At 48.3% G+C, this 20,480-nt stretch overlaps 2 protein-coding genes across 7 annotated transcripts in view; both read left to right on the forward strand.

Moving 5' to 3' along the window:
• LOC125520579 (uncharacterized) overlaps window positions 1-1,050 on the forward strand; it is a 39,902-nt gene extending 38,852 nt beyond the window's left edge. For 2 of the 3 annotated variants that reach the window (XR_015604823.1, XM_087526323.1), the window contains 2 exons: window positions 201-333; window positions 593-1,050. Coding sequence is in view for 1 of the 3 variants with exons in the window: in XM_087526323.1 (XP_087382449.1) it covers window positions 201-329 (129 nt within the window). In the remaining 2 variants the exon portion in view is untranslated. The remainder of the gene's footprint in view (window positions 1-200; window positions 334-592) is intronic. The other variant, XR_007288747.2, reaches the window with a different exon arrangement.
• Window positions 1,051-6,084: 5,034 nt separating this feature from the next.
• Window positions 6,085-9,645, forward strand: LOC125520613 (uncharacterized). 4 transcript variants are annotated; one of them, XM_048685591.2, is made up of 5 exons: window positions 6,085-6,505; window positions 6,590-6,886; window positions 7,210-7,645; window positions 8,883-8,952; window positions 9,445-9,645. In XM_048685591.2, exons 1-4 carry the CDS (start codon window positions 6,353-6,355, stop codon window positions 8,888-8,890), a joined length of 894 nt encoding a protein of 297 aa, XP_048541548.1. In that variant the 5' UTR covers window positions 6,085-6,352; the 3' UTR covers window positions 8,891-8,952; window positions 9,445-9,645. The 4 variants fall into 4 exon arrangements, with proteins under 4 accessions (XP_048541548.1, XP_048541542.2, XP_087382464.1 ...); XM_048685585.2 differs by having other exon boundaries at window positions 7,213-7,645; XM_087526338.1 differs by having other exon boundaries at window positions 6,086-6,477.
• The last annotated feature ends 10,835 nt before the right edge of the window (window positions 9,646-20,480 follow it).

The following is a 20,480-nucleotide window of genomic DNA, read 5'->3' on the forward strand; positions in this document are numbered from 1 at the left end:
AACATAATCCATTTTATAATCATCACACGTGCATCTCCATTATTTATGAGATTATTCAGGGATACCGCCTCCATTAATTAATTATGTATTAGAGAGGGAATTTATCTTTTGCGATAAACTGAGGAGGGGAGCAGTTATGTTTGTCCTTGCAATTGTGACATGTGTATTTCTACATCTGACGTACAGCGTAACTATTTCAGGGCTTGACAGACCAGTTTTTATCCGGAAGAAAGGCCTTTAGCGTGCGTTTGGATCTGAAGAAACAAAGCAAGATATGGCTGTCATTCCTCCTAACTTGGCTAGTTACTAGTATCTCCTTGATCCTTTGATAAGGTAGTCTTGGCGAGTGTTTGGGCAATAGAGAACATAACTTGGCAATTTCTGTACATGTTTACTGTATTCATTTATTCAGGATTAAAAGCTTAAATTCTGAATTTTATAGTTCAGGAGTAGCTACCTCCTGATGTACCGGTGTAATTTAATAATTTCATCGAATGTGAACCAGAAGTATATGTTGTTAACATAGTTGGGTATACATATCATTTCATCTTTCTTTTCTAAGGTGTTTGATGAGTTCAATGCAATGAAACAGATGAGCTGAACATATTCAAGGTTTCTAGCAGGAATCACTTCTTCGTGGCCATTCTGGTGATAATGGTTGTACTCCAGGTAAAAAAACAAATACTATAATTCTTCTATTCCACATATGTAGTAGTTTCGGTTATTGTTAAATGTTGTTTCCTTTGTATATATGCAAGCTCTTATCCTCGAGTTTCCTTGGCAACTTAACGTCAACAATCATGTTAAGCTGGCACCTATGGTTGGTGCTGATGGGAGTTGCTTGTTTAGGTGCTGATGGTCCAAGAATTGTAAAGGTGAGGCAGGGGAACCTTATTTGTGTGGTGGATGCAATTATGTTATGAGGTCAATTTGTAACTTATTATACTACAGTTATGGACCAAGCCATGAATCAGAACCAAAATTCAGGATTGGTGAGAAGAAACGTGAACTTGTAATGTTTTTAGTACCCTAATCTTGACTTGTTGCTGATGGACGACAATGTTCAAGCTCGGCACATACTGTTGAACAGCTAAAATTATTGGATCTCAAGACACCTGCAAATTATGCAGTTGGAAGAAAGTTCAGAGATGTGTCGAGTCTTGGCATTCCCAAGTAATCATTGGTGTTACACTACTTTGCACTCTCTCCATAACAAAATGTAAGACGTTCCAAAAAAGGGGAACGTCTTACATTTTGGTACAAAGGTTGTAGTTTTATTTTCCTGTAGCTGGTTACTGAGTGGCATGCAGTAGATTGAGTTGAAGGATGTGAGTGAGGATTTGACATGTAATCAACGATGCAAGTCGTGAGAGTAGTTGATGTAAGGTGACAATCATCATGTGCGGAGGTCAACTCACGAGAGGAGTCGTTAAAGAGCGACCATCACGGTCAGCAGAAGACGAGCACCAAGAACTGCAGAAAGGTGTATGCGAGACGGGGCCGATGTAAGGGACACCGCCAAGGGAGAAGTGTACCGGACGAAAACATTGTACTTATTTTTTTGTACTTGAAGATAAGAAGCAGTCAGCGGAGCCAGCACCAAGCGGTCAAAGCAGCGAGCGAGGCATGATCGAGCGACCTTCACGCCAGGATCCAGCAGGTAGCGCCGAACTGCAGGTAGGGTGGAGCACAACAGGGGCAGAAGCGGACTCCTTGTGTTGCAATGACATGCATGTGGGCTGCCGTGTTAGGACCAAACAGTAGATGGACGGGATGGCTGGATGCGACGACCCAGAAGACGGCGTCACGCACGAGCGGCTTCCACTCAATCGAGGTGGTCACGGATGGGAGGCTGGATCGCGAGCGGATTGGGACAGAAACTGGGCGGGCGAGCCGCGCACCAAGGTCAACTCCATCGCGCGACTCAATCTTGTCCGGATGTATCCGTTTGGAGCAAAACGAAAATACCAAATGGCCCAGTGCGCTGGCGCAAACGGACTTTTGTCTGTTTTTTGTCCGCTTTCGACTCATCCCCGGTCCTAATTTGGGCCGCTTTTAAGGTGAAACAGACAACACACGGGTAGGACGTGCGCGCTTGTCCTCCCCTGGCTCGCGCGGCACAAGACCGACGTGGACGAGAAGGAGGCCATCGTCAACAAACTGCATGCCTTCCTCATGCATGGGATGTGCCGTCCGGCGAGCTTCTCGACAGCGCTCGTCGGCCCGACGAGCACAGGCTCGTCGGTTGCCCGGCCTTCGCAGTGCCCCTCGCCGACGCCATTGTCGCCCGGTTTTCCTCCGCCAAGGTACGAAGGCCAGACCCGTTTCTCAGGGTCGTCAGACTGCAGCGCGATCGCGTCGTTGTCGGGGGTTGGGTGTGACATATGCCAATGGATGGTTTATCATAGTGGGGGTGAGTAGAACGTCGCCGGTGCCTGGAAACGGGATGAGGCGTAGACACGAACGCCGGCGTACTTTACCCAAGTTCGGGGCTCTTCTAGGAGATAACACCCCTAGTCCTGCTCTGCAGGGTCTCCGCATGATCACTAAGGCAAAGTGAATACAAGGGCGCTCCTCGAGCTGTATGCTGAAGGTAGGAGAAGGCAGAGCCAGTTCTCTCCCCCCTCTATGATCTGGTCTAGTTCTAATGGATCGGAACCCTTTGCATGGGTGCCCTGGGGGGTTTATATAGGCCTACCCCCAGGGGTACAATGGTAAACTGTCTGGGCGCAGGGCCCAGCCGTCAGTCTCTTCGCCTGCCGGCCCTTCCGCTGACTGCTGGGGCCCGCCGACTGGTGGGCCCCGCCGACCGGTCTGGTACGGAGCCGACAGGCCGTACCCGCCGCTTGCGGGTCTTGCCGGCTGCTGATTACTGTAGCCGTGCCTCTAATGATGCAGACTCGGTCATGGGGTCGTGGCTACAGCCCCGTCGTCTGGCGGGTGATCACTGTAGCCACTCCCCGTCTTGTCTGGTTAATGGCGCGGGGAACCCGCGGGAGGGGCAGGCCGACTTTCTGGGGTCGGCTCCCCACGGGTCCAACTAGTGGCGCTCTTGCCGTCTTCTGGACTCTCGCTGACTGGTAGGGCCCGTCATCCGTGGACCGTACTGACAGGCCGTCATGGGCACAGGACTCCGCCCATTGTTGCTGATGTCAGGGATGGCATGGCAACAGTGCCGCGCCAGACGGAGATCTCCGTTGGTACAGTGCATTGTGGCCTAGCCATCTCCTGAAAAAGGGGAGGAAGTGGGCTTCACTGTTGCCACTCCCTATCCCATCCCCCTGATGAGGGCATGGGCTTTGTTGGTGCCGTGGGCCGACTCCCCGTGGTCGGCTTCTCTGAAAGCCGCCAGGTGGGAGTCGGCCGGTCTTGACCTCGTCTCTAGGACTCGGACGCATGCGGGCAGCCGACTGTTCCTTCAGCCGTCCTCCAGAAGGCGGCTCTTCATTTGTCGTCTCGAGGGGCGCAGTCAGCCCCGATGTCTTGAAAGGTTTTGGCCTCGGGTTAGCCTACCCGTGGCCCATTACTCCGACAGTAGTCCCCGAAGCCGATGAGGCGCCGCGGACAACCAGCCGAGGAGCCTCAGCAGTTTCTTTCTCCGAGTATTTGAGGTGAAAACCTCGTTCGATTTCTGCCGGGCCGACTGGCAAGCGACGGACTCACCCAATTTGACTTGTCCAAAAAAAATTCGAATGCCCTGGCGGGATCCCAGTGGCGTGCTTGCTAAGCTTCCAGGCCGCCGCCCGTTTCGGGCTCGTCACATGGCAACAAGCGGCCGTGCCAGTCTTACCATCCACATGTGCGACGGGACATGCCTACGGGTGGGGCCCCCCACTACCGCGCCTCGGCGCGCGAGCGGATCCGTTGCGGCCGGAGTGGACGTTTGAGGTTCCCGCGGAGTTACTGCGCGCAGTAATTTTGCGTGATAAACGTGGGGGCGTGGGGTAGTGGGCGCAGTAGATCCCACAACCGCCCCCTCGGCTTCGCAACCATGAGGCTATAAGTAGGTGGAGGAGGGGAAGCGGCGGAGCACGCGCGTCCCTCCTCCTCATTGCTTCTTCTTCTTCTTTTCTCTCGCCGCTGCACCTCAAGCTACGTCGAGCGCTGCGGTGGTCCGCTCACAATGAGCTCTTCCTCCGCCGTCATGCCCCCTACGGCGCACTCCGGCACCTGGGACGGTTCGAAGGTCCACGACGATCACGTCGATTTCCTCCGCAAGACGCGTCGGCTGCCCGGCGAGGACCTCGTGTGGGTCCGCCTCGTGCGGAGGGGGGAAATCTCGCCGGCGCCGCAGGACGGCGAGCGGGTCGTCTTCCGCTCGCACTGCCTACGCGGCCTGGGCTTGCCGACAAGGAGCTTCTTCCGCTCTTTTCTTGAGTTCTACGGACTCCAGCCGCACCACCTCACCCCCAACACGGTGGTGCTGCTGTCCGCCTTCGTCACCTTGTGCGAAGGCTTCCTCGGCGTTCTCCCCACCATTGAGCTCTGGGGGGAGTTCTTCTACTCCAAACTCGGCACCCAAGCCGCGGGCGTGCCGGCTCAGTGCGGCGCGTCCATCGCCGTGAGGCAGCCGCAGTTTAAATTTGACCCGCTTCGAGCTGAATCGGCGGAAATTTGTCTTTTTCACCAGAGGTGGATCAAAACTTTTTACACCCAACCATTTGGTCAATTGTGCATTAAATATGGCCTAGTATTTTATAAAAATGATTTGGTCCAATTTTGCAACAATTATTTGGATGGTCCTTCACAAAAAACCTCCTTTTAGGCACTCGAAAAATGGAAAATGATTTTTTCGTCCAAAGAAAATGAAAACTTTCTTAGGCAACATTGTTTGTCATTCCAATATGCATCCTTGTGCATAATATCAGATCATTTGAACAAACTATGCCATGAATGTGGCCATAAGATTGATCATCTCGCTTGAAACTCATGAATCTTCACACATGATAGCTCATTTCTGAGAGCATTTTTTTAAAACAATTGTCATATTACAAGTTTATTATTTTTCCTGATAACTTGGCCACATATAATGATACAATGCGAAGGTTTTCTAATTTTTTATTTTTTTATTTTTCATGCCCGTTTCAAAATGCGGTCAAAACGGCGGGCATGACCGTTCCTAGCTAGTGGTTGAATCTTGGAATTTTTTGGTATTTCTCTGATTAAATAGATACTTATGTGCTTAGAAATGCTTTTTAGAAGAAATAAAGAGCAAACTATGAGGCAGCTGCAGTTCAAATTTGACCTGCTTTTCAGCTGAATCGACAGAAATTTATTTTTTTCACGAAAGGTGGATCAAAACTTTTGACACCCAATCATTTGGTCAATCATGCATTAAATATGGCCAAGTATTTTGAAATTTGATTTGGTCTAATTTTGCAACAATTATTTGATAGGTTCTTCACAAAAAACTCATTTTGGGCACTTGAAAAATGAAAAATATTTTTTTCGTCCAAAGAAAATAAAACTCCTTTTGGCAACATTGTTTGACATTCCATGTTTGTTATTTTCCTGAAGGCTAGTTCACAATTGGTCACACAATGAGAAGATTTTTTATTTTTTTGAATTTCTATGATCATAAAATAGCTTATATGATTTTAACATCTTATTTTTAAATCTATCACGACCAATTTAGTTGATCATAATGTTGTATTGCGTTCTGATTGGACCATGGACCAGACACACGGATCATGCACGAAACGTCGTTGGATCCAAGGGCAGCCCTCACCCCTCGCCTCCCCCACCAACCCCACGTGAGGCGAAACCCTAAGGAACTTTTTGATTCGTAGGATTTCCCAAATGCAGGAATAAAAAAACGTGGGATTGGATTGGCATGTCATCTTGAATCCTACATGATTGTATGAGTGTTTGATTGTGCACAAGAAAAACGTAGGATTTTTTCAAAGAGGTTTAAGTGGATGGAAAATTTCCTATGAAATCTAGTGCAAATGAATCCTATGGAAAAAAAATTTACGGTTTACAATCCTACAAATTAAACAACTCACATAGGAAAAAATCCTAAGGATTAGAATCCTTCAAAATTCTTTTGAGAATCCTTTGAATCAAAGAAGCCCTAACTCTGTTGTCCTCCGTTTTCCATCCACCCCCGCCTCCTTTCTTTCTTTCTTTCTCTCCCTCCCTCCCTCCTCTCCCCCGATCCAGATCCCCCTCGTCCCTCTCGTCGTCCTCGGCGGCGGCATCTGGGTGAGCCACCGGGCCGCCGCCGCCGACTGCGAGCGGTTCCTAGAGCGGCCGGTCATCGCACTGGAGGCACTGCTCCTGCCGCGTCTTCATCGTCTTCTCCTTCGTCGTCACCAACCGCGTCCGGACCTCCCCCAAAGGCGAATCGGCGATGAGTTCCACCGGAGGCGTCGCTGGCCGCGGCAAGGCGAAGGCGACCAAGTCGGTGTCGCGGCCGTCCAAGGCCGGGCTCCAGTTCCCCGTCGGCCGCATCGTGCGCTACCTCAAGGCCGGCAAGTACGCCGAGCTTGACGCCGACTTCCTTGTCTCTACTTCCCCTTCCCCAGCCCCGATCCTCTCTCTACTTCCTTGTCTGATCCCCTTTTTTGGGTTGGATTTGAACTGGCAGGTGACCTCCATGGACGACATCGACAATGAGGAGGAGGACAACCAGGATCTGCGTCCCACTGCCTCCCACTTCAACGCCGACCGCATCCTCGCTTGTTCCACCGGCTCAGTCCGCTGCTCCGGCCGCCCCCCTCTGTCCGCTCGCCGGCGGAGGGTTCGGCGCTTGTTTTTTCGGCGAGGTTGCTCTGGGGCGTGTGGTGGAAGGGGAAGGGGAAGGAGTATGGCGGGGAAGGGGAAGGCGGAGGAGGTGTACGTGGCGTCGATCGACCAGGGCACCACCAGCACCAGGTTATGTCGAGTACGAAAGTTCAGTCTTAACTGTAAACTCATTCAGTGTTTCAGGTTTGTCCACTAGGTGTTGTGCGCTTTAATCTGTTGATTCGATTGTTAGTTAGGACTTGATGTGATGCCGAAACTAGGATCATGTGCTGCACTTGATTGATCTGCGATGATCTCAAGATGTCCTAGTGCTATATAGTAGTACAAAGCCAAGCAAACAGATCGTGTATGCTGTATATAATAACCATTTGGACATCTGGATGTCCAGTATTACTGTCGGACAGCTGTTTGATGTGATTTTGCACCTGTAAAACTTAAACTGATTTCTACCTCCTTCTTCAGCAGGGTGATCAGGTTGGGGGGCTGGTGTCGGCCGGATGGACCAACGACACCCACAACATGTACATCAGCTCCATGGAGGCGTCCTTCATGCAGCAGCTCCGTGGGCAGCAGCAGCACCACCACCACGCCACTCCCGACAGGAGCATGATCCATGTGGGTAGTGGCCATGGGCTCAAGGTGCTCCAAGAGGGAGCCTCTGATAACCTCGGGTCTAAGAAGAACGTGCCTCGCCCGCGTGATGTTGGTCCACGAGGCCTGCCTGAGGATCCATGGGCGAGGTGTTTCAAGCCGCGTGATTCCGCTATGAATCGTCGTGGTGATGGGGTTGGTGCTTCCGGTGGTGAATCGGGCACCGATACAGTTCAAGCGATGGCTCCAAAGCATGGAAGAGGAGTGAGCACTTGTGTCGGAGGAAATCCTATTGACAGAACCTCAGGTTGTTACACTTTTCATCTTGTTTGCTGATTGTTTCCTTCAGTGTATGTTTTGTTCAGTTTGACAGAAGTTTAGAATTGTTACACGGTGTTGGCTGGCTGTTAGTCTGATATTAATTCAGAAGCGTTGATTTTCCTTGGTATATGTTGTGTTCAGTTCTGGCAGAAGTTCAGAACTGTTATGCAGTGTTGGCTGTTACTGTGATATGAATCTACAAGTGTTGATTTTCCTTGGTACATGTTGTGTTCAGTTTTGGCAGAAGTTCAGAACTGTTATGCAGAGTTGGCTCTTAGTCTGATATGAGATGCACATATATTTTTTGCATCTTATATAGGCATTATGACATGTATCTCTTGTGCCATGCTTCGTTACCAACTAGTTAGAGATAAATCAATTCATTTGGCTTTTGCTCACTGTTTTTACTGTCCTGTGTTGCTCATACTATACGTACAGCCTGTTGTTGAACTTTCTTACCCTGACGGCTGTAGTGTAAAAAGTGAAAAAAAAAAGACAAAACCTAGCTGAAACTTTCTTGCTTTGGACATCTAGTGTTAGCACTCTTAAGTATGGAGCCTTGAGTCAAGAGCTTCTTGTAATTGTAATGACTAAATAATGGCTGTGTATCTACTACTGTCGTAGAGGTGACTGATTTTGTTCTGTACATTATAATAGCACATGCATGTGTGGAGTCCTGTTTGTTTCATATCTACTGCCTGCCATCATGTGCCATATTTTCTAAGTAGATTAGCACACGATCAGTGGTTTTTAGCAATTTTCTCATGCCCATGTGTGATGTGGTAAACAGAGGACGACACACTAGTAACTGCACAACTCTGAAATGCTATTGATTACTCATTGTTACACAATGCATGCACCTACAACTACCGGGATTTGTACTGGTTACTAAATGATGTGTGTTTTTCTTCAGTTTGATTGAAAAATTGTCCCCCTTTTTGTGCATGCATACATCTGCCCACTGAGCCACCAAACATGTTGTAAGGCTTAATCTGTCAATGGTGTGACTCTGTGTTTACATTGTCTCCTGGTAGAGTTATTATGCTTGGCTCTCTACTCTAGTAGTGCTGTCTGTAGAGGCGACCGTGATTTTGTTATACACATGATGATGTAAGTGTGGGCTGCTGTTTGTTTCATATGTACTGCCATCATATAAATGCCTGCCATGTTCTTCATCTCCCCTCCCTCTGATTCCTTCTGCCTGCGTTTGTTTTGTGTCTCAGATTTGTAGAAGCTGCCGCTGCTGTAGGTGGAACAGGAAGAAGCCCTCATGGCTGCTGCACATCTGAAGTGGTGAGCGCCACCCCATTTTTTGGTACTATGAAGTGTTAGTTGGTACTGTGAAGTGTTAGTTGATGGTTGGTTAGTCTGTTAATCAAAGTATTCTTACATGCTGTGAATATATACTGCAAACACCAGAGTTGATCATTAAAACATATGTCGCTCCTATTTTTTGTGTGAAAATGTACTAGTTATCTGCAATAAAAGCTAGACATGAACCAACTCTTGCTTCTAAAGGAACATAGTATAAATTTAGACCTTGTGTGTGATGCTATAGATTTATAAATTTTGATTTATCTTATTCCCGAGCTGGCACTATAAATTTTGCTTTGTCTTGTTGATAATGCCATATGCCTTATGCAATCAGATTACATTTCTGTTTGTTATGGTAATATAAAAAATATTCGTGCTTTCAAAATTTTCACAGTGCGTGTTTCCCTTGTACTCAATATGCTTCTATTGGCTGATCCTTCCATTTTTGTTGTGGCATCTTTACTTTCACAGGTGTTTTGTGTTCTGGAAGATGGAAGAGGAAGAAAACTTATTTTTGTTGAACTAAATTTTCTGTATTCTGTTTTGTTGTACGTATCATTTGATAGTTTTGTATAGGAACAAGTGATTCTATTTTGTACGGCTTTATGGCCCGTGATGTAAACATATTTAGTGCTGAAATATGAAATGATTTGCAAAATTTGTCGAAAAGGAGGATCATTTGTACGAATATGTGAATGGGCTGAAAAGAGTACTGGACCAACATCAGGATTGAATTATTATTTGAATGTATAAAAAGGCCGAATGTAAACCAGAAATGGGCTGCACAAAATTGACCTATATTCTTGAAAGCCAAACGTGCATAAAAATTGATGGGCTGACCAGTTGGGCTTGGCCCATGTAGCTGACAAAAAATAACAGAAATAAATGTATTAAATGGGCTGAATTGTTGGGCTCGGCCCATGTAAAGCGTTGAATTGGACCGGGCTGAATCTTACCAACGACCTTCTCAATTGGTCGTAATTTTGCCACGTCGGATCCGACGTGGCCTGGGCAGACCGCCAGTGACCAAAACAAAAGGTCATGGGTTCAACGACCTTCTGTTAAAGGTCGCTAATTTCAGTTTACGACCGCCAGCTTTTGACCTTCTGTTTTTGTCACAAAAAGGTCGCAAATGAAAAACTATGACCTTTCAGCGGCCAATAGTGAGGGTCACAAGTTGACATATTTCTTGTAGTGTTTGTGAGAAGCTTATACCCGAACCTGCCCCAAATGCGACAATTTTTTTACCATGGCATGTTGATACCGTTTCATGATAGCATGCCAAGTTTCATGAATTTCAGACGAGTTTTGGATTTACTAGTATTTAAAAACCAGGAATCTCAATGTTTCGCCGGCAATCAATAGTGCGCTGGTGTTTGAATTTCATTCCCATCTCTTGCATGGGACCAAGAAATTCACCCAAGGACACACATGTGATTTTTCAACCAACTTTAGTGCATTGGAGCATGTGCTTGTAGTTCAAATTTGAATTATGGACATAAAATGTCTAGAAAACCCAGTTAATGTATAAAAAGGCCAAACAAACCCCGAAAAATTCCAAGATTGAACACAACACTCCTGTTGTTCTATGTTGACACTAGAAAAAATTTGAAAGCAATAAGAGGCAACGAATATCGTCCCGTCACCAAAGGTGGTACGTTCCCTATCGAAACCATCATGCTTGTTATGAGAAGCTCTGGTTTTTGAGAAGCTTATACCCGAACCTGTCCCAAATGGGACAAAATTTTCACCACGACATGTTGATGCCGCTCCATGATAGCATGCCAAGTTTCATGAATTTCACACGAGTTTTGGATTTACTGGAATTTAAAAACTAGGCATCTCAACGTTTTGCCGGCAATCAACAATGCCATGGTGTTTGAATTTCATTCCCATCTCTTGCATGGGACCTAGAAATTCACCCAAGGACACACATGTCATTTTCAATCAACTTTGGTGCATTGGATCATGTTCTTGTAGTTCAAATTTGAATTATGCACATAAAATGCCTAGAAAACCCAGTTGATGTATAAAAAAGGCCAAACGAACCCCAGAAAAATCCAAGATTAAACACAACACTCCTATTGTTCTATGTTGACACTAGAAATTTTTTGAAAGCAATAAGAGGCAACAGATATCGTCTCGTCCCCAAAGGTGGTACGTTCCCTATAAAAACCATCATGCTTGTTGTGAGAAGCTCTGGTTTGTAAGAAGCTTATACCCAAACCTTCCCAAAATGGGACAAAATTTTCACCACGGCATGTTGATGCCGCTCCATGATAGCATGCCAAGTTTTATGAATTTCAGACGAGTTTTGGATTTACTAAAATTTGAAAACCAGGCATCTCAACGTTTTGCCGGCAATCAACAGTGCATTGGTGTTTGAAATTCATTGCCATCTCTTGCATGAGACCTAGAAATTCACCCAAGGACACATATGTGATTTTTCAACCAACTTTGGTGCATTGGAGCATGTGCTTGTAGTTCAAATTTGAATTATGCACATAAAATACCTAGAAAACCCAGTTAATGTATAAAAAAGGCCAAACAAACCCCGAAAAAAAATCCAAGATTGAACACAACACTCCTATTGTTCTATGTTGACACTAGAAATTTTTTGAAAACAATAAGAGGCAACGGATATCGTCTCGTCCCCAAAGGTGGTGCGTTCCCTATCGAAACCATCATCTTGTTGTGAGAAGCTCTGGTTTGTGAGAAGGTTATACCCAAGCCTGCACCAAATGGGACAAAATTTTCACCACGACATGTTGATGCCACTCCATGATAGCATGCCAAGTTTCATGAATTTCAAAAGAGTTTTGGATCTACTAGAATTTAAAAACCAGGTATCTCAACGTTTTGCAGGAAATCAACAGTGCCCTGGTATTTGAAATTCATTCCCATCTCTTGCATGGGACCTAGAAATTCACCCAAGGACACACATGTGATTTTTCAACCAACTTTAGTGCATTGGAGCATATGCTTGTAGTTCAAATTTGAATTATGCACATAAAATGCCTAGAAAACCCAGTTAATGTATAAAAAAGGCCAAACGAACCCCGAAAAATTCATTCTCATTTCTTTCATGGGACCTAAGCATGCACTGAAGGACACAGATTTGATTTTGAACCAATTTGTATGCACCGGAGCATGTGCATGTAGTTTAATTTTGAATTGTGCACCTGAAATGGCTAGAAACCAGTTTAATGTATGAAATGTCCAAAGGAACCCTGAATAATTCCAATTCTTTTACGACACACATATAGTTGCATGTTCACTGCAGATAAAAGGTCTAGCAATTCAAACACTGTCCATTGCCACTGTGACCCCATTTTGTAATTCAAATCAAGTAGATCCCACACAGTTTATTCTCACCAACCGTGTGAGATGTAGTAAAAAATATCTTGGAGCACCGTCAGTGTATAGTACGCCTATGGCTTACGCGAGAAGGTGCGTCGGCTACAGTCCACAGCCGGTCTGTCAATCACACTAGCTCGCTCCCCCAAAGCTCCCGCCTCTGCATCCCTCTCTGCTTCAGTCCCTTGATTCAAATTTTCAGTAGCCCCGGCATTTTACTCCTGCCTCTGCATCCCTCGCAATCTCAAAAATATCTGCTCTCCCTTGATCCAAATTTTCAGTAGCCCCGCCTTGTTACTCCCGCCTAGTAAAATTTTCAGTTGTCGCAGTATTTCCTCAAACACAACCTCCGCTCACACAGACACACACAACCCTCGAAACCATTGGTAGGTCGTGCCATCGCCGGCGCCTCCATCCTCAACCTCTGCCTGTTACTAAAATGGGTCAAAAGATGTCAATCGAACTATTTGTTTACACTTTATACAAGACAACAGTGAATTGCAGTAAGAACCCCGCAGCCTTCTTTTTACTGCCCGTAATGAGTTGTGTTAGGTGACAATATCTGAATCTTTTTTCTTTTGTAGTGGGTCCTGAACCAGTTTACTCAAGATTACCTCTCAAACTACATGATTGGCGACCGACCATCACAAGGGGTTGGACTAGAGTCCTGCATGCCTTCTGCATCCAGGAGAGCACAATAGGGCCATTCCGCTTCACCTTGTTCAGCAACTGGAATGTCTGTCGCCTCTTTGTTTACCATATGTGTCATGGTTCTAAGTCTGACAGTAGAATGGGGGGTAGGAATGTGGAGGCAAGATCTTAGCTATGGAGGAGTTGTACTCGGGAGTTTTACGAGTTCAGGCCCTTCTCGGAGGAAGTAACAGCCGTACGTCTCGGAGTCCGGAGGCGGTCGACTAGATTATATGCGTGTGTTACAGAAAGTGCGAACCCCTGTCCCTGAAGAGGGGGGGTGGCTTATATAGAGTTCGCCAGACCCCTCCCGCCCTCAGTTACAAAGGGTTTAAGGTACATAAAGATGGAGACGTTACTGGTAACGCCTGCAATAAAGATACATAATGACCATTAAAGCTATGACTTAATTCCCAACCGTTGCAGAGTGGAGAGGCTCTAGATCTTCTGATAGTCGAGTGATTATCTATACGGCCGAGTGTCTTCAGGATTGTCGAGTGGAGCAGAACTTCATGGTCGAGTGGATGATGATATTTCTTCGAATGCTCCTGGTACCTTTAGGAATGTCCTTGGGGAGGGTATCTTGAACAGATCCATGATCCTACCCTAGGTACATAGCTTCATCATTAGCCCCCGAATGGATCAGGGTTTGAGTGAAGGAGTTGAGAACATTTCCGACTCATTTTTCATGCTATGAGTATATCTTGCTCTGGATCAATGAACTGAGGGGATGACACCAACTTCTTTTTCAGTCACCTTGGTCCATTCTTAGTCTTTGTCGAGTGAACTTTTACGGAAGAGTTCTGAATGATGATGCAGAGGATGTCTTCCATCTGACAAGTTGTTCTGCTGTCCGCGGATTTCACGGGATTTGAATTTTGGGAAGCGCGCCGAACGGGCGAGGCCGTGGTAATCGGGACGGATTAGGCAGGTCGTCTTGATTCCCAGGCCACCTTTTTCGCCACGTATCGCGCGTGTGACTGTTGCGGGATTTGATAAGATTGTCCGGGCCTACAAGTCAGTCACTCGGAAACGACATTATAAAAGGCACCCTCATTCTCTTTCTTCTTCCTCAGATTTCTCCGCTGTGCCCGCTTCCGCTCTCGGCGTCGTAGCCTCGCTCGAACTTGGTCCGCCGCCATGGGAAAGGGAAGACGGTGGCGTTGGAGCGCGCGAAGAAGGCGACCGCGAAGGCGAAAGGAAAGAGGACCAGCCGGGGTGGATCCTCGTCAAGGTTTGGCCTGCCACCGGGCTGGATCCAGGGCGATTGGATCTGCTCGGCGATCAGCCAAGACGACCTCGACGACCTGGTTGAGGGGGGATTGATCCCCCACGAATCGGCGCAGCTCCCGGAGAACGAGACCGAGCCGCGGCCGCTGGAGGGTTAGTGCGTTCTCCTCGCCACTCATGTCGACCGCGGGTTCTCTTTGCCTCCCCATCCTTTCTTTCGTGGTTTCTTGAACTTCGTCGGGGCTCAACTCCACCACTTCACTCCAAACACCATAGTGTATCTTGCTGCCTTTGTGTCGATGTGTGAAAATTTCTTGGGTTGTCGACCGCACTGGGGTCTCTTCAAGCACATATTCACATGCCGCTCCCAGTTGGTCAAGAAGGCCAACCCGAGTGACGAGAGGACGCACGTGATCCAGATGTGTGGTGGCCTTGGAATCCAAATGAGGAACAAGAGCACCTTCCCAGCTATGATCCTTCCCGACTCGGTCCGGGGCTGGCAGTCGACCTGGTTTTTACTGTAAGGACCAGCCGACCCCGGGTCAGTCGACTGGACTTCCCCCCTTTTCCTTGGCTCGAGTGGAGAAGCCCTCCTCCTTGAGGGTGATCCCGGAAGAGAAGGCACAGGTGAAGGCATTGGTCGAGCGGGTCGTCCAACTTGTCCATGATGGGGTGACTGGAATGGACCTGTTGGAGGTCTTTCTCAGTCGACGCATCCAACCACTCCAAGCCCGTGACCATCCGATGTGGATGTACTCGGGACTCGAGGACACCACTCGGATCCACCCGGAGGACGTTAGTGAAGACACGGTGGAGAAATGGCTGAGAGAAATCACCAGCAACAAAGATAATCCCCGGGGGTCTAGGAGGGTGATTCCATTCGACCATTCACGCCAGCCGGAACAGGTATGATTCTGCATTGTAAAGTATCTTCTCGATTCACTGTGTAACACCTTGTTGATGGTCGACTGTATTTCTTTCGTTCATTGTCTTTTCAGGCTCTCATTGATATGTACTCGATGCCCAATGGAGTGCAGGAGCAAGATGTCGAGGAAGGGGCGAGCGGGGGCGAGAGTGGCGAGTGGCACTCGGATGCAGAGGAGGACGAGGAGAGCGACGACTCGAGTGATGACGAAGAGGTTGACTCGCCTCCTCGCAGAGAGAGGAGGTCCAAGCACGCTCAAGACCCGGCGAGTGCCCCGGTCCTGGAGGCCGCACCAACTGGGCATTCTTCGAAGCACCCTCGGACGTCTTCCCCAGCGCCGACTGAGAAGGTATCTAAACAGCTCAAGACTGTGCCACCTCCTGCGCCCAAAGCATCGAAAGCCACCTCCTCTAAATCATCGAAGGCTTTGCCCAGAATCAAAGTGACCGTCCCCACCATCTCCAGGTAATCATCTGATCCGTTCTTTTGGTTGACTCGAGCAACAGAACATAACCGACTGAATGTTGACATTTATAGTGTTGCTACATCTGGAACTTCTTCTTACCAATATCGAGACGAGGAGATGGAGGACGCGGTTACCTCCAACCCAGGTAAAAACTCTTATGATCTTGTTCTTGATTACTTGGTCGATTAACTTCTAGCGATTCACTTGGGGTCGACTGATTTCTCTGCAGCTCCACCCAACGTCATTGATCTTCCATATGATGATGAAGATGTGGCAAGATGTCTCAGCAGGGACCGACGACAACACCAACCGCCCGACAATCTGAAGACGCAGGCGGGGCCTCTGTAACTTTCACTGTACCACTGTCAAGTGAGCGCCGTGCACCGTCAATTGTACCAGTGTTCCCTTCAGTCGTTCAACCTCACGCTTCGGAGCTCCAAGCTGCCGCACCTGGGTTGTCTGCCCCCTTCTTCACCAACTACCACGTTCCGGAAAACCAGTCGGACACGGCTGCGGAAGCCATCCGTCAGGCTAACATGATGATGGAGCGGATGAAGACGGTGCACGAGAATAGCCAGGCTGCTTACGACGCCAGCGCTGCTCTCCGGGCCAATGTCCAGGTAAGAAAACTTTCGACTGACCTTGTTCTATTAGGATATGCTACCTGAAATATTTTCTTCCATACAATCTCTTATTGTTTGCGTCGAATCTGTACACCCACTGGGTGTTTTGTTGTCTTTGGTATTTGCGCTCTTCCACTCGGTCTGGGTGAGTAGGATCTGAACCGGTGGGGGCACACTAAGTGCACCCACTGGGTGTAGTCCCTGAGACCGCAGTCGACTGCGGGCAGTCGACTGGGGTCTGAGTTCTTTTCTCTTTCTTTTCTTCCACTTGACCCGGGCGGACCGGTCGAATGAGATATGAACCAGTGGGGGCACGTCAAGTGCACCCACTGGGTGTAGTCCCCGAGACCGCGATCGACTGCTGGCAGTTGGCCGAGGTCTGAATAGTTCTTTTCTCTTCTTTTTTTTACTTGACCCAGGCGGACCGGTCGAGTTGGGTCTCAATCAGTGGGGGCACGCCAAGTGCACCCGCTGGGTGTAGTCCCCGAGACCGCAGTCGACTGTGGGCAGTCGGCTGGGGTCTAAGTGAACTTTTAAGTTTTATTCACTCGGAAGTAAATAACCTTTGATCTTGTCGATTGACACGTCTTTTACCTCCTGCAGAAATCTTGTTCTCTCATTTCTAAGTTTGCCGAGTTTGAGGAGAAGCAGAGGCAACTTAACCTCGACTTGGAGTTGGCCCGACAAAAGTTGAAGAAAGCCGAAGATGAAGCTGCTGGTATGGAAGGTAGTTGCCTGTCGACTGTTCACGTTGATAATCTTTTAAGATATTTCTTTGATCTCTTGTTTGATCCGATTGCTTCTTTTGCAGAGAAAATGAGGTTGGCTCTGGAGAAGAAGGACTTGGACCTTGCAGCTGCACAGAAGGAAGCTCAAGACAAGACTGCCCTTGTAGACCAGAAGCTGGCTTCGGTCAGAGCGTTGGAAGGGGAGGTGAACAAGCTGAAGTCCTGTCTCAATGAGTCTAACCGAGAAGTAAGTCGTCTGAAGAAGGATAAGATTGCCCTAAATGAGAAGCTGGAGTCTACGGTCCGCTAGAGAAACGACACGGAAGCCTATCTAAGAACTCTTGCCAAGAAGCTCTATCTTATGCTAGAAGGTACTCCTTTTAATCCGACTGCTTTGCTGCTTGCAAGTTAATCCTATCCAGTCGACTCACTAACTCTTTGACTGTAGAATTCTGCCAAAACTTTGAAGAGGAAACCGGAAGGATCGAGACTGGTCTAGACCCTATCATTTCTCCGGTTTGCGACGAGACTGCCATGAACGTGCTTCGACTGGAATCCCGTGTCGCCAGCGTCACAAGTTATCTCGCACGCCTGAAGGTGGCAGTTTCACGGATCGACTCATCACTCTGGCCAGGGGCGACGCTTCAAAATGACCTGGAATCTCGGATGGCTCGGCTCAACGAGATTCCTGGTCGAGTGCAAGAATGGAAGAAGTCCTCTGCCCGGTGTGGTGCTGACGTGGCGTTGTCCTTGGTCAGAGTCCACTTCAAGGAAGCTCGTGAAGACAAGCTGGCGGCGATCAAGGTCGCCAACAACAAAAGGCACGACTTCCAGTCCTTTATGGAGACTTTCATCGCTGCTGCCACTCGGATCGCAGATGGAATCGACTTGGACGAATTTGTCGAAACTACCAGCCCTCCTCCTGCCGAGTGAACAAACTATGAGATTTAAACCTGTCTTAAATTTGCCTTGGAATGCCGAGTGGTTGCTGTAACCATTAAACTCCTTCGGGCTTGATGCTCGAATACTTTTGATTTGTTGCTTGGAACTTTAGGATTTATCCAAACTGCTTTTGAGTATACTTGCGATTGATTTTGGGATCTGCTCCGTTGTATTTGTGGCGTAGCTCGGAGGAGAAGGTTGCAGTCGACCTGCGCCTCGCCGTCCTTGCGGACAAGGGTGGAGCGCATGTTGTATTTGTGGCGTAGCTCGGAGGTAAAGGTTGCAGTCGACCTGCGCCTCGTCGTCCTTGCGAACAAGGATGGAGCGTACGTTGTATCTGTGGCGTAGCTCGGAGGAGAAGGTTCCAGTCGACCTGCGCTTTGTCCTCCTTGCGGACAAGGATGGAGCGTATGTTGTATTTGTGGCGTAGCTCATAGAAGAGGGTTGCGGTCGACCTGCACCTCGTCGTCCTTGCGGACAAGGGTGGAGCGCACGTTGTATTTGTGGCATAGCTCGGAGAAGAGGGTTGCAGTCGACTTGCGCCTCGTCTTCCTTTTGGACAAGGGTGGAGCGCACGTTGTATTTGTGGCGTAGCTCGGAGAAGAGGGCCGCGGTCGACCTGCACCTCGTCGTCCTTGCGGGTAGGGATGGAGCGTACGTTGTACTTGTGGTGCAGCTCTTAGGGAAAGGATTTTACAAACTTAGGCGAGTACTGGACTGCAGCTAAGCCCCCGAGTGGGAGGATTGCTCATCACTCGGTAGGATTTTACAAACTTAGGCGAGTACTAAACTGCAGCTAAGCCCCCGAGTGGGAGGATTGCTCACCACTCGGTAGGATTTTACAAACTTAGGCGAGTACTGGACTGCAGCTAAGCCCCCGAGTGGGAGGATTGCTCACCACTCGGTAGGATTTCACAAACTTAGGCGAGTACTGGACTGCAGCTAAGCCCCCGAGTGGGAGGATTGCTCACCACTCGGTAGGATTTTACAAACTTAGGCGAGCACTGGACTGCAGCTAAGCCCCCGAGTGGGAGGATTGCTCACCACTCGGTAGGATTTTACTAACTTAGGCGAGTACTGGACTGCAGCTAAGCCCTCGAGTGGGAGGATTGCTCACCACTCTGTAGGATTTTACAAACTTAGGCGAGTACTGGACTGCAACTAAGCCCCCAAGTGAGAGGATTACTCACCACTCGGTAGGATTTTACAAACTTAGGCGAGTACTGGACTGCAGCTAAGCCCCCGAGTGGGAGGGTTGCTCTCCACTCGATAGGATCTTTTAAAACTTAGGCAAGTACTGGACTGCAACTAAGCCTCCGAGTGGGAGGCTGGCTCACCACTCGGTAGGATTTTATAAACTTAGGTGAGTACTGGACTGCAGCTAAGCCCCCGAGTGGGAGGCTGGTTCACCACTCGGTAGGATTTTACAAACTTAGGTGAGTACTGGACTGCAGCTAAGCCCCCGAGTGGGAGGCTGGCTCATCACTCGGTAGGATTTTACAAACTTAGGCGAGTACTGGACTGCAGCTAAGCCCCCGAGTGGGAGGGTTGCTCTCCACTCAGTAGGATCTTTTAAAACTTAGGCGAGTACTGGACTATAGCTAAGCCTCCAAGTGGGAGGCTGGCTCACCACTCGGTAGGATTTTATAAACTTAGGCGAGTACTGTACTGCAGCTAAGCCCCTGAGTGAGAGGCTGGTTCACCACTCGGTAGGATTTTACAAACTTAGGCGAGTACTGGACTGCAGCTAAGCCCCCGAGTGGGAGGCTGGCTCACCACTCGGTAGGATTTTGAAAACCTAGGTGAAACGGGTTCGCAGCTAAGCCCCCGAGTGGGAGGCTGGCTCACCACTCGGTAGGTTGTTTGAAAACTTAGGTGAAACGGATTCACAGCTAAGTCACCCACTGGGGGTTTTCAGACGTAAACAAAAGCAACAACAATCGTGCCAGAGGACTGTAAAGCTCTTGTCTTTGATAAACAAATTACAAAGGTATTTCTTATTACACTTTATTCGAACGAGTATTTAAGTATAAAAGGGGCGGAGCAGCTCCGCATTCCAAGCTCGTGGCTCGTCTTTCTGATGCTCGACATTGTAAAGATGGTATGCTCCATTATGGAGAACTTTGGAGATGATGAAGGGGCCTTCCCAAGCAGGGGCGAGCTTGTGTGGCTTCTGTTTATCCACTCGAAGAACCAAGTCTCCCTCTTGAAAGGCTCGACCCCTCACGTTTCTGGCGTGGAATCGACGCAAGTCTTGCTGATAAATGGTCGACCGGATCAAGGCCATCTCTCTTTCCTCCTCTAAGAGATCGACTGAATCTTGCCGGGCCTGTTCTGCTTCTTCTTCAGAGAAGAGCTCGACTCGGGGTGCGTTGTGGAGCAGGTCACTTGTTAGAACAGCTTCGGCTCCATAGACCAAAAAGAAAAGAGTTCGCCCAGTCGACTGATTAGGAGTTGTCCTCAAACCCCAAAGAACTGATGGAAGTTCATCGACCCAAGCGCCTGCTGCGTGTTTGAGATCACGCATCAGTCGGGGTTTCAGTCCT

This window comes from Triticum urartu, chromosome 1A, assembly GCF_056163025.1.
Source record: "Triticum urartu cultivar PI428250 chromosome 1A, HENAU_Tu73, whole genome shotgun sequence".
In the NCBI taxonomy this organism is placed as follows: domain Eukaryota; kingdom Viridiplantae; phylum Streptophyta; class Magnoliopsida; order Poales; family Poaceae; genus Triticum; species Triticum urartu.

Excerpts from the sequence above, each read along its gene's own strand:
- LOC125520613 (XM_048685591.2), top strand. The coding sequence starts at position 6,353 with ATGAGTTCCACCGGAGGCGTCGCTGGCCGCGGCAAGGCGAAGGCGACC. Across the intron at positions 6,506-6,589 it reads AGCTTGACGCCGACTTCCTT|GTGACCTCCATGGACGACAT; the intron begins GTCTCTACTTCC and ends TTGAACTGGCAG. Across the intron at positions 6,887-7,209 it reads CCAGCACCAGGTTATGTCGA|CAGGGTGATCAGGTTGGGGG; the intron begins GTACGAAAGTTC and ends CTCCTTCTTCAG.